Genomic DNA, 14522 nt, shown 5'->3' with positions numbered 1-14522 from the left:
TGCGCAAGTTCTTTTTCGTATATGATCAGCACACAAGTTGATTAAATTGTTCATGAACAATATATAAAAAAAATGTTCACTAACAAAACGATAATTAAAATATATAATAGTTAACCATTTGTTTCATAAAAACAAAACGTCACATTTGCATGACAATCAAATGTGGAATAAGTATTAACTTGATATAAGAACATTAGCAATTTTTTTTCGTTCAACATCTATTTCTCGCCTATGAAAGGAATTTTCATCAACAATATCTTCATCTTTATGGTCTTCCTCATGTTCAAGCAAAAACAACTCATCATCATCATCATAAGGTTGAAACTCTTGATCTGAATGATTCCCAATAAAATTATGTAAAGCCATTGAAGCAACAATAAATTGTACATGTTTTTCAAAAGGGAAGTTACGCATGTGACGAATCATGTCCATCTATTTTTCTAAACACCAATTTTTTTTTCAATAGTGCATCTTAGAGATGGATGCTTATATTAAATCTCTCTTTTTTCCCTCTTGGTTGACTTCCACCAACTCAGTAAGATGATATCATTCACCATTATAAGGTCCAATATATCATTTCATAAGTAGATATTCTGCATTAACCAAATAATATTTACCTACACACATAGGTGAAAAAAAAAATTTGTTTTCATACGATAATAAATAAAGAAACACATTAATATGACAAAAGTTGATAACTAACCAGAAAGGGGATAAGAAAATTTCAACTCTAGTCTTCTTAAGGTCTCCATGAATATATGTGAATCATGAGCATCACCCTCCCATCTCGCCCATACAAAAGTAAAGCGCATATAAAAATCACATACATCCATTACATTTTGAGTTATGTCGCTTTTTCTGCCAATATATGATAATTGCTCTCTCTAGGCACCACAATTGGTACATATGATTCGGCAATTTTTCTTATGCAACCTTTAAAATATGGCCTATATGGATTGTCGTCCTTAATTTTATTAGTGAGTCTCTTGAACTGCCAATCATGTGGGTATATGATATCAGTAGCCATGCGAGAAACAACATCTAATAATATCCAAACCACTTAGAGGCAATCTAATCAGAGCACTGAAACCCTCTCTTAGATCATCCTATTAGTGTGCTATGACCTAATTAAGTTCCTCTTCCTTAAAAAAAAAAAAAGGCTAATTAAGAGCTAAAAGAGATGAAATTCTTCATCTCCTTTGGCTGAAGAAGAGAGTGTTCTAGAAAACTCATTCCCTTTTCTCCTTATTAACGTAAGCATACATTTTCTTCATTTTTTTCCCTTTTCTTTTCTAATGTCTCAATAGTAAAAAGATATTTTAATGGACCAAAGGCCAATTGATCCAAACCCCAAATAAGACAAATTAAGTTTGCTAACAATTGGCACAAGTAATCCACTCTTAATCACTACTTAAATTTTTCAGGATATTACACAGCTACCACACAAGTTGCAGAGACTAGTTGATAAAATTCATAACCACACTTTCAACAATAGAGGTGTTTGAATTGCTACTTTCCCGGCTACTATAACTCATCTCTATAAACACAAAAATATAACTTTAATACAAGGAAAAACTATATTCATGACAAAAATGGAATATCAACATTATAAGAAAGTAATAATCATATAATTAAAAAAAATAGAGGTACATATGTTCAACCAATCCATTATATAGTGAATATTTGTTCAACAAATCTAATATAAAGTAGACACTTACTCAACCAAAATTAAAAAAAACATAAGTCGAAATACGATAACTCTAAGATAAATGTGACGAATCAAACTTTCTTACCTTAAGCCACATGATTTGTCGGTTAGATTACTTCATTGTAACAAACATCTCTCTATAATTCTTTCAGTGAAGATATCAGCAACTTTGATAAATAGCTCATCTATCATTCATAACTTCAGGAAATCCTTCTAAAACTTGCATTATTTTCGTAATGCTACAACCATACTTGTCCTTACTTTTAAACGATTGCTTATGGCCTTCAAAATAGGGAATTGTTATTAATACTCCAAAAATCTCATTTGGCACTCCAAACTTTCTATAATTAGAAAGAAAAATACACTTGTAAGAAGTGATGAATGAGATTTTTTGAGTGTTAATAATAGTTCCCTCAAAATATCATCTAATTGTTTTATCACCTTGTATTTTCAACATCCACTATGTCCTCAAGTCCATTATCATTATCTATGTCATACTCCAAATTATCATGATTGTCATTGTGTTCGCTCATTGTTGAAGCTTTCTGGACATTATTATTCATAAAACATTGGGAAGGGGTCATGCACCTTCACATGTAACAACTTCTTCTTTAAACAAAATGTCCAATCAATCAACAATCTGCAATCCACTTTTTCGATATTTTGCAACTTCAAGGTTCTTCTGAAGTAATGGCAACTACAATTAACAATTTGTGATAAAATAACATACAACTATGAAGAAATATTGTTCGTTGATTTGAGAAAATTTCATCTTCAATCTTTTATCTTACCACTCATCACTTGCAATGATAGTTTGCTTCACAAGATCTCATCCTAAGCTAATTTATGTTCCAACCAAAGATGTCCACAATTTTCTCTAACACCTTCTACAACAAATTTCATTACGGACACTAACAAATACGAGCAAGAAAATCTATACAAAACTCAAATAAGAAAAAAAAAAGTGCTACTTCGCACTCCAGCAGCAGAGCTTAAGTACAAAGCTCCACCTTCTTGCTAAACTTTTAGGGTACATTTGTTTGGCTTCTTTAACTTTCACTAGACTAGACTGGGCAACTTATTAGGCTAGTCTAGTGTTTGTTACCTATAAAACTAAGTTTAATGGGATTAAACGAGACTCGCCTACACTAACAGACTCACTAGAAGGTCTTAGCAAGACCCCTCCGCGAACCATGAGACTGGATAAGACCCTCTCTTTGCTTCATTTCGTCTCTATCCTTTATGTTATCAAGAACATTGGGAGCCACCAGTACTTACACTTAACAACTCTGGTGAGATTACACCACCAGACCACCACTACTATCTCACTTTTTCCTCTCTGTGAACCCAGAATGACAAACGAGATCTCAGATTCGAACCTCAATCACATAACCCTCGAGCTCCGGTTCTAATCCGAGAGAACTTCGACGATATTCTAGGCATCCCGCTCTCGTCGTTCTCCAATTCACCTCTGATGAAAATCCAGCTCCTAAACAACCGCCAATCTCTGCCAATACTAAATCCACCATCGTCGCCACTTTTAGTACAACTCCAATCCAACTCCTTCAGTTTGTAATAGAAACCAATGCTCTTAGACTATTAGAGTATTTGCATTGTTCGGCGAAGACAACAAGCTCTGTTGTCTACCATTGAATGAGGCCAAAAAAGAAAAGGGGAAAGAGTCTAGTGATTCCTAGAATTGGAAATGTTGTGGGTTCGTGTTGGTTTTTACTTTGGTTGGGGGTGGGGTGGCTCACGAGTATTATTGCAAAGGAGTCTTCTAGGTATTATTGTGATGGCTTCTTCTAAATATTATTATGATGGCTTCTTCTGGGTATATTGCTTCTTCTGAGTATTATTGTGATGACTTCTTTTTATTCTTCTGTTCCGATGTTAATTTTCAATGGTTTTGTTGCTTTTTAGTTAATTTTAATTTCTGGGTTTTTCTTAGAATTATTTTGATGAGATGATTGTTACTTCAATGGAATTCATGATACAGTTATTCGCTTTTGATCAAAGTTCAAACTTTTCAAGTTTCAATTCCATCAGTTTACATCATAAGAGATGAATTCAATAAAACTTGAAAAAGATGTAATATTTACAACTTGTCCAGCTTAGTCCGACATTACACCAAACGTTTTACTAAGTCAATCTAGCTTAGTCTATTATAAGCCAATCCAGCTTAGTCTTTGAAGCTAGTTTAGTTGGAGATACGCTGATGCAACAAACATACCTGTAGAGCAGTCTAGAACAAACCTTGTCTTAAACACAGCCAAATAGGATGGGTAAACAAGCTCTCAACTTGAGTTACAACTTCGATGCACATTTGACATCAACAACAAGAAGATTGCTCCAAGTGCTCGCTCCAAAAGGTCTTTTTGTCCCCTTAGTGCTTTCAGAAGTCCTTGTTAACAAGCATAACGCTCATTTTCAATTGCCAAATACCAAAGTCAATACTCTCATCGAATTCTTCAAATATCAAATTTCGCCAACAACACCAAAATGATCATCATGAACATCAAACAAATCCCAAGTGGAAACCTAGGGCTCTATCACATGTACCTTTGTGCTCAAGCGGAAGCGTATTCTAATTAAGTATCAAATATCAATGTTGTAAGTGAAAGTGAAGAAACATACAATCTCAAAATAAGAATACAAGAGATTAACGTGGTTTGACGTAAAAGCCTATGTCCATGAGCGAATCACAACGAAGAATTTCACTAAACAAATGGAAATAATAAAAGAGTGTTTAACTCTTTCAACCCAAAACCCACAAATTACAGGTCCTAAACTAAACGAGTAGAAAACCCAAAACAAATGGAGAAAAAAAATCTCTGGACCATGGTGAGACCAAATAAATTGAACCCTAAGGTCATATTTATAGTGCATAAGACTCATGTTACAATGAGAATCATAATTGGAAGTAAATCTAAATCCTAATTAATCCTAATCAAATAGGTAATTAACAAAATCTCTTCACTAAGCAAGAAATTCAACTAAGAAGTCAAATCCAAACCCAACTAGGACCTCAAAATGAAATAGGTAACACAAACCTAATTTCTGCATCTTCTAACTTTGAGCCGTAAATTACAACAACTAAACTATAATTATGTACTTAATAGGTTCTTCAAATATCTCAACTTAGGAGCTATGATTGACAGAAAGGGATCCTCTCCGGATCCTTTTCCACCAAATCCATCTAGTCCGGGATCCGGGCCGTTGAATTTTGATCCAACGGCTACAGTTATTATAACTTTTAAAAGGGTCCCTGTTTGTAGCTGTTAGATCAAAATTCAACGGTCCGGATCCCGAACTAGGTGGATTTGGTAGAAAGGATCCTCTTATTCATGATTTGTGAGACCTGTGAAGCCAGTAACTTGTTTCACACTAAAGGGTTGAACTGAAAACTGTTTTAAGTTCATAAAGATGATTAATTGAGATTAATTACGACTTATTATATTAGCACCCCATAAATTATTAAATAAACCTCACAAACTTAATACACCCCACATTTGCTTTTTCAATGAAAAATTATCTTAATACACCCCACATACTTCCCCATAATACCCTCACACCTCACATTCTCAATATACACCTTACATTTTCTACATGCACCCCATATTTTCTTTACACCCCACATTTCTCAAATCTTATAAAACTTTTAATTTGGACAAAAAATACCGACTGGAATTTTGACAAAAGATGCCGTCTAGGATTTAAAGCATATGTGGGTTGTTTTCAATTCCACCATTAAAATCCACGTCGTCTGTTTTTAATATTTATTGGTAATTTTAGGTGTTTAATTATTCATGTAATCTCTATGATCCCTAAAAGATGAATACGAACATAGAAGCTTGAACAACGTAGCAAAAGTAAGATTAAATAATTATTGATGTCGTCAAAATCACTAAAACAATAAAAAAAAATTGAAGTCTTACCTCATGTGAAGCTTCCGAGACATCGATTTCGTATTTCATTCATCAAAAATAATTTTTCTCAATCAACATATTTGTAGTTTCATTGGTTAGGGTTTTGTTCAACAATGGAGGGTCGGAGGGATTTTGATAGTTGAAGATAAATAATACCTTAAAAGTGATTTTGGGTGTATTTAGAATTTTTTTTTTAACTTTATAAGGTCAAAATTGCCATTGTATAATAGAGTAAATAAATCATTTAATGTTACATTTTAATGTAGGGTGCATTCAACACAAATTTTGTGGGGGTGCTAATATAAAAAGCCTTAATTACAATGTGATGGAATAATTAAAGTGCTGAAATAAGAACGACTGCAGATATTCAGACTGGGCTGAGTAATATCCGGGTTCCATCCTGACCAATTTCGGTCAGCAGGAGGCCCGTGGCTGAATCCGTAATTTCAGACACTTTCGAGCTCCTTTTCCTACTCACAGTCTCACATAGTCTCCTCCCACTCTCGAAGCTCCCTCCCACAGACATATCTTGTTATCTACGAAGGCACCGTCGCGGAGCTGCTGCATGCTCGCCGCAACCAGGTACAATCTCATACTCCTAGTCTCTGATCTTACAGTATCTTTATGCTTATAGACTGCTGTTCGGTTGCCGAGAATATCCGAGAAAGTTTTAAGTAGTCTCAGGAAACTGCTCGATCTCATTTCCTAATTGCTCTGAAACAATTATAGTGCACTTGTGATTTTTCATCTGTCTCTTTATTTTGTGAATCTGATGAACACTAAAATGATATTCCAATACAATAGTTTCGGCGTCACTCCCATTTTTTATTTGTGTATCAGAAGAACAGGAACCGATTTGGTAGTGAGAATTCAGCTTTAGATCCATAGCTTTTCCTTTATGAGGTTGCGAAGTCACTCGTATTCACTTCAATTTCGGCATTGATTGAGAATTGAGTTGCTTGGAAAGTAATTAGATCAAGGAATTTTAATCCTGTTTATATAATCCCACTGTTTAGATTACAGTTAAGTAAGTGGATATAGTTGACTATATGCAATTTTAGGTAATACGTGGTTAATTATCGTCGCTAAATATTTACGCAGTTTTCCCTGCAATCAATGATAAGGTTCATAAGCTTTGGCGGCACTCGCATTTTCATTTTTCTACGTTTGAAGAGAATAAATGAAGTATTTTGTTATACACTTATAGCTGACTGTGCATGTTGGAATTATAGATGATATGTGGTTATTTTAGAGTCTAAACTATTGGTTTACGATTTAACTAATTCAAGTACAAATCGTGGAATTACGAAATTGTTTATTATTGACAATGAGCTACATGCAAGTTTTGCTGTAATCATAATTTGAGCCTTATTCTTCTTCGATGTGCTTTTTTGGGAGATGTTATTGACATTTCAAAAGGTAAACTGTGAATAACCTACCTGCTTTCAAGACCTTGCTAAACTGTTTCAACCTTTTTCCGAGGCATGGCTTACTGTGAATGAACATACCATTCACGTTGGATGCTTTATGCAGGAGTTAGCTATGCTTTTGTTCAATGTTTATGTTATAGTGAAATGTTGAAATACCAATTGTAACTGATATGCCATCTTGTAAACTGTCTTTTCCTCTGCTTTTTTCCCCCTGCCAACTGTTACCTGTGCATGGCCTCATTTATCAATGCTTCCTACCGCACTACGCTAATTTGGTTACATGACACATTGCTGAGTATTTTCCTGACTTTCCTTTTGCAGGGTACATAATTTCATTTCCACTGATGAATTCCTTGTCATTTTTATCCAAAGGAATTTGCTAACACATCCCTTCAGAAATATCTTTTGCTAAGACACTTTATGGTCCGCACTGTTACTAGATTATGTAGGACTCGGTTCTTAAAGCCAAGAACAAGCGTGCCCTCAATATTCTGCTAGGTGCCTAGGAGCATAATAGCTGCTAAATTTATTGCAATCACTGACCTTTTGGGTTGGGACTGCATCATCCCATTAAGATCACTGCACGTGGATACATTACAGAAGAGTATAACTACAATTACAAATCGTGGTCGGGTTTGACAACTTGAGTACACATGGAAGTTCAAAGACCTTCGAATGATGCAATGAAGCACCTTCCTTTAACTCCACTGAGAGCAATTAGGGGTGTTGTGTGCTTACTTGTACTTGTTTTGACTGCATTCATGATGTTAGTCTATTTCGGCTTTTTGGGTGCTGTTATAATTAGACTTTTCAGCATACATTACAGTAGAAGAGTAACATCCTTCTTCTATGGTAATTGGATAGCTTTGTGGCCTTTTCTTTTTGAAAAGATAAACAAGACTAAAGTTATTATTTCTGGAGAAACTGTTCCTGCTGGTGAGCGCATCTTGCTTATGTCAAACCATAGGACTGAGGTTGATTGGATGTACTTGTGGGACCTGGCACTGCGAAAGGGACGCCAGGGATACATAAAGTATATTCTTAAAAGCAGTTTGATGAAACTGCCTGTGTTTGGTTGGTCGTTTCACATATTGGAGTTCATCTCTGTGGAGAGGAAGTGGGAGGTCGATGAATTAAACATGCGTCGAATGCTTTCAACTCTAAAGGATCCCAAAGATTCCCTCTGGCTTGCTCTTTTCCCAGAAGGAACAGATTTCACGTAATTTCTTGAACTGCTTCTGCTTTCCATTTTTTATTGTAGAGTTGGTATAATCTAAGGGCATGCAACATTACTTTGACTATGAACAGTATCTATACATTGGTTCTCGTCTCAGACTTGTTATTCTATAATGTATTGAATCGTTTCTTCACCTGACTATTTTATGCAGTGAGCAGAAGTGCATACGCAGTCAGAAATATGCTGCTGAGAATGGATTACCTGTCCTAAAGCATGTCTTACTTCCAAAAACAAAGGGCTTCTGTGCCTCTTTAGAAGAATTGAGGGGCTCTTTGGATGCAGGTTCTCTTATTTACCTCTTATCTTTTAGGTTCACTCATTTATTTGAACTAATCTTGCTTTTTTCTTTAATTTGAAATGCAAAACATCTTTTGTTGAATGCGACTGATTCGCCTTTAATTGGTTCTACCTAAAATTGACTCATCTTCAGCTAACAATATTAATTACTCGACTTACAAGCAATGCTGCCCTACTTATAAAAGTTCCCTCTTCTTTTTTTTCCGAAATTTGTTTATGTTTTTCTTTATTAATGTATTTCAAAGAATTATCCATTGACTCTCAGGATGAAACCAAACCTTGGCTTCGCATAAAGCTTGTATGTTCATATGGCTTTTAACTACTTCTATAAATTTTTAACTTGGCACTTCAAACATCTGTACTTTATCACTCATTTAGGTAGGGCCTTGCTTTCCTGTTAATTCAAAGACTTAAATCAAGTATTTGAATATATGGATTTTGTTGTCGGTCTGTGCAGAGAGAATTTTGAAACGCTAACCCATGCTGTAGAATATCTACACAATCCAGATCTTGTCGATCAGAATGGGTTGAAGTTAGTTACAAGAATCTGATAATATTCGGACTACCTTGTCTTCTTTCCAAAAAATTCAACTTCGTGGAATATTCTTCTTATCACTTGGGATGACTTCACGGCATCTTGTTTGAATACTCTTCCTAATTGAAATAAGGAGCAACATCTGTGGTTAGAATACTTGAGTTGCAGGATTTCATTCTTCATACCTCTTATTTGCATTCATTTACTCAAAACTTTAATTGTTAATCATTTTTGGTTTACCTTTCACTTTGATGATTTACAGTCAAGTAGCTAGTAGTTTTCTACAGAAGAAAAAAAGTTGTTGGACCATATAGGATTGAGGTTATACGACTATGTACTATTGAGCTTGTTTGACATTCTAGCCACGTCTTTTAGAGCATGTAGAAGGTCATTGTGTTATTTTTTCACTTCACCCTTACTCTTAAATGTAATTTAGTCTGTCTGTTCACCGCAGTTTATGATGTGACTATTGGCTACAAACCCAGCTGCCCTACTTTCTTCGACAATGCCTCTGGTGTGAACCCTTCTGAAGTTCATATGCATGTCCAACGTATCCCCCTTGACAATATTCCAACATCTGAAGACGAAGTTACAACTTGGTTAATGAACAGATTTCATCTCAAGGACCAGTTGCTTTCTGAATTTGATTCTCAAGGGCATTTTCCTCATGAAGGATCCGAAGGTGACCTTTCTACTCTGAAGTGCCTTCTTAATTTTGTGGCCGTGAGTATCATGACTGCAATATTTACATACCTAACCATTTTCTCTTCCATCTGGTTTAAAATTTACGTAACTTCGGTATGCGCTTATCTCACAGCCGCAACCATTTACAATTTTCGACCATCACCACTTTTTAGCCTTGTAAAAGGTTTGTTTAAGCACAAATCATCTTAGTATTGAGGGAAAGACGAGAGGTTTTAGGTTTGATCCTTCTACTGGTTGTAATTCATAAGTGGGTCTCGATCCCATACAGACACCAGAAAAGTTTCATTATTGAGAACAGTCTATGATGCAGATTGTTTTACTTACAGTTGAAAATGCCAGATCCAGAAGGGTAAATTTACTTTGCTTTTTGAAAGCTGTTCATCCCAAACGGGCATGAGAACGATGTCGTTCGGTATGTCATGTGATTTGTAGAAAATAAAATGACATCTATTTGCAATGTATCTTCATCCATTATAATCAAGAAATGTGATGGTTTGTAGGATTTTGAAACAAAATTTAATATGTAATTAATTAACTAAATGTCTATGCTCTACTTAATGAGTAGCAAATTTCCTTTTCAATATAAAAAGTGATTTTCGCACGCTAATTTTCTCTGTTATAAATTGTTATTTTTGGTGTTTGGGTCGAGTAGTCAAAAGAGAATCAATGGATAAAATTACATAATAGTATGTGAAAATCATTTTCTTTAAACAATTAGCAAGGAAACATAAAGGCGTGTTTACGAAGGCAGAATGAAATGAGCGTAAGCAGAATTGTACATAGTTTGAGCAATTCCCTTGTTTACTAGCATGAAAGGAATGAAAATCTGGGTGGGACCCAGCTCAAATGGGGAATCACATTTCGGAATTTCCCATAGTCGGATTTTCTAACAATCGGTGGTATTTAGATTCCTTGAATTGGTGTCCTACAGGAATCAGACTTTTGTTTCAAAATTGCCCTCAATTCGTCTTCACCAGAAATCTACCAATTTGGGAAGCGGTGGGAGGACATGTGAATATAGGAGATAGTGCGAGGGATGTGTGAATATGAGAAGTTGTTGGGGCTGGGGAAGAAGATGATACGGAGGAAAGGGGGAGGTGTGGAGGACCCTTGAAAATGGGAGCTGATGGGAAAGGGCTGGAAAAGAAAAGAGAAAGGCGTGGTAGGGCTGTGAAAAAAAGGAAGGCGTGCGAGGGCTGTGCAGGTTGGAGAAGGAAAGAGCATTACTTGGCTACTAAAAAATGAGTAAGAACTCCTACTCACAATTCTTAGTATTTGAATCACAGAGCTTTGTACTTATGATCAAAACGGTTTATATTATCAATTACACTGTAAAGATCATTTCTGGATAAAATGAATTAAAACTAAGGTTGTTTAGTCAAAATGAATTAAAACTAAGGTTGTTTAGTCAATCTGTTCTAGCAAATACATAGACGGTTCATAATGCTTTTACCAATTCCCTTCATTTGTTTTTATACAGTTCAATGACTAAACAACCTTAATTTTAATTGATTTTTTTTTTTTGCAGAGAGGATCTATATAGGGAGATTTATAATATGAACTGTTTTGATTAGAAACACGAAGTTCTATAAATTGGCAGCGAACAATTTTGAGCAGGAGTTCCTGCTCATTCTTTGATTAGCCAAGTATTGTTTAACAAGAAAAGACTAGAGATCGGGAAGAATAGATAATTGATGAATTTTATCTGGATAAATGTTATTATTTAGATTAAACGTTTATATATGGTTATCTATATAAACTTAAATTTGTTGTAGGCCTATTTAACTGAGCTATTATAAGGGAATAGAGAGAGAGAGGCCAGCAGCAATGAGAGAGAGAAGATAGAGATTTAATTGTGAGGTGTGTGTTGTATCACCCCATTGTGCCTTTATTTATAGTAGTAGGATAGGATAAATCCTTACCCTTTTAGGATTATAACTCTAATAGGAATTAAACTACTAAAAGGAATATAAAAGATACTCCTAGGTACACTAGGATTTACACAATCACATTCTTATTCTAAATATGACTACAACACTCCCCCTTGAGTGTGTAAATACTCAAACAAAACATCGCATCAGATCTTCAGTAGATAAGGTAGAACAATTGATGAAGTCGGCATCACAACGGGCAAATGCGAGGCTCAAATTTAAAGAAAGTATGCATTGGTAGTAGAACTCACAAAACCTCGCTATGGTAAAACCCAAGGCATGGGGAAAACCCATAGACTAAGGAGAAAAGTGAGAAGTATGCATAATGTCTAAAACAAACGTCAAACAAGCAAAAGTAGTGAACTCAAATGACTATGATCATCCAGGATGGGCGCCTTATCAAAACCTCGTTGGGTAGCAAAAACTCAGTGGGAAAAATGCTCCTAATCATAGGAAAAAGAGTACATTAAGATAAAGTGAGTATACTTCTGGATACTCCCTCTGAATTAGACATAACTTCTAAATAAGAGAACTATAAGTGATTCAACTCAGATAATTTACGCATACCGATTCTTTGGACGAGCTTTTGAAAAGTAGACTTGGGCAATGACTTGGTGAAAAGATCGGCCAAGTTGTCCTGGGAACGGATTTGCTTGACTTTAATGTTCTGATATTGTTATTGTTGATTAGAATAAAATAACTTTGATGTTATGTGCTTGATGTTGTCTCCCTTGATGTATCCCTTTTTTAACTGCTCAATACATGCTGCATTGTCTTCAAAGATCGTTGTAGGAAGGTCAACGACGGAAGTAAGACCATTAGTGCTTCAAATATGTTCCATGATTGCTCTCAACCAAAAGCACTCACGTGATGTTTCATGTAGGGCGAGAATCTCAGCATGGTTTGAAGAAGTCACAACTAGCATTTGCTTGGTAGACCACCAAGTTATAGCGGTGTCTTCAACGGTAAAAACATAGCCGTTTGAGAACATGCCCTATGTAGGTCAGACAGATATCTAGCATCTGCGTAACCAACAAGGCGGGAATCAACCTGAGAACCGAGGAGGGCGACACCTCTCGAAGATTTATGGGTGTAAAACAAGCCTAAATCCGTCGTACCCTTGAGGTAGCGGAAAATGTCTTTAAGACCATTCCAATATCTTTGTGTGGTCGCATTGCTGTATCTAGCCAAAAGATTAACAACGAAGAAGATGTCGGGTCTAATGCATTGAGCCAAGTACAATAAAGCCCCAATTGTACTTAGGTATGGAACTTCAGGCTCCAAAATCTCTTCCTCATCCTCATTTGGACAAAAGGGATCTCGTTTAGTATCTAGAGTTCGAACGACCATAGAAGTACTCGAAAGCTTCGCTTTATCCTCATTAAAACGTCGCAACACCTTTTGGGTGTAGTTCGATTGATGTACTAGGACTCCATTTGAACAATGCTCGATCTCTAGGCCGAGGCAATATCGAGTTTTCCCAAGATCTTTCATCTCAAATTTCGATTTTAAGTGAATGACAATTTCCTCAAGCTCTGCTGGAGTTCTGATGAGGTTCATGATGTTGACATAAACTACAACGATCGTAAATCCAGAATATGACTTCTTTATGAACACGTATGTGCATAATTCATTGTTCATATAACCCTGACTTGTCAAATATTCACTCAAAAGGTTATACCACATCCGACCAGATTGTTTCAATCCATAAAGTGATCTCCTCAATCTAATTGAGAGAGTGTTTTGTGGTCTAGAACTATTTGAACCAGTCAATGGAAGTCATTCTGGAACTTTCATGTAGATTGTCATATCTAAATCCCCATAGAGATACACAGTTACCACGTCCATAGGCTGCATATTCAGTTTTTTGGAAACTACCAAACTGATTAGGTAGTGGAATGTTATAACGTCCATTACGGGGGAATACGTCTTCTCATAATCAATCCAGAGCGCTGAGAGAAGCCTTGTGATACAAGGCGTGCTTTGTATCACACTGTTTCATTATTCTCATTACGCCTCCTCACGAAAACCCACTTGTTGATAACGGGCTTCACATATGGTGGAGTAGGAGCTATATGTCTAAACGCTTTACGTTTCGCAAGCGAATCGAGTTCGACCTATATTGCTTGTTTTTAGTGTGACTAATTCGTTTTACGTCGACATTCATCAATGGAACGTAGTTCAATGTCATCGTTAAGCATGATATCAGTAGCTACTGTGTACGCAAATGCATCGTCGACGATCATCGCATTCCGATTCCAAACCTCATCCAATACTGCATAGTGGACCAAAATATTACGATTCTCGGGAGGTCAGGTTGTTTCGTCTAAGACATCAACGTAATCTAGAATAACTTCATGCATTGGAACAGATGAGTAAGCGATGTTCGGATTCAAACTAAGGTCCCTAATTGGTGCCGATTTCCTTTTCCAAGGTTGTGAATCCTTTGAACCAAGGGGTTTGCCACGCTTTAGGGTTAGAGCAAATAATTAGCTAACAGCCAATGTACCAGGTTGCGTGGAAGGTGCAACCTCCCTACCTTCGAGGACGGTCTGGCCTTCCCAAGCAGGATTGTGACGTACATGAGGTACATTTATCCTTGCAGATGTGTTTGCAGCGGGTTTATGTGATCTTGTCACCTTACCTAGATCCGTAAAAGCATCCGGCATGCTTTGAGCAATGCTCTGAAGATCCATAATTCGTTGCACCTTAGTTTCAGACTGGGCAGTGCGGGAATCTAAATGAGACAT

General features: G+C 36.1%; 1 protein-coding gene across 1 annotated transcript; it reads left to right on the top strand.

The window, feature by feature from the left end:
• Positions 1–5981: 5981 nt before the first annotated feature.
• Positions 5982–10302, top strand: LOC103449812 (probable 1-acyl-sn-glycerol-3-phosphate acyltransferase 5). Its single transcript, XM_008389133.4, has 4 exons — positions 5982–6219; positions 7389–8286; positions 8456–8586; positions 9591–10302. The coding sequence occupies exons 2-4, from the start codon at positions 7721–7723 to the stop codon at positions 10028–10030; spliced, it is 1137 nt and encodes a 378-aa protein (XP_008387355.1). The 5' UTR covers positions 5982–6219; positions 7389–7720; the 3' UTR covers positions 10031–10302.
• The last annotated feature ends 4220 nt before the right edge of the window (positions 10303–14522 follow it).

Source organism: Malus domestica, chromosome 10 (genome assembly GCF_042453785.1).
Source record: "Malus domestica chromosome 10, GDT2T_hap1".
Lineage (NCBI taxonomy): Eukaryota > Viridiplantae > Streptophyta > Magnoliopsida > Rosales > Rosaceae > Malus > Malus domestica.
This window is presented reverse-complemented; position numbering and strand designations above follow the sequence as displayed.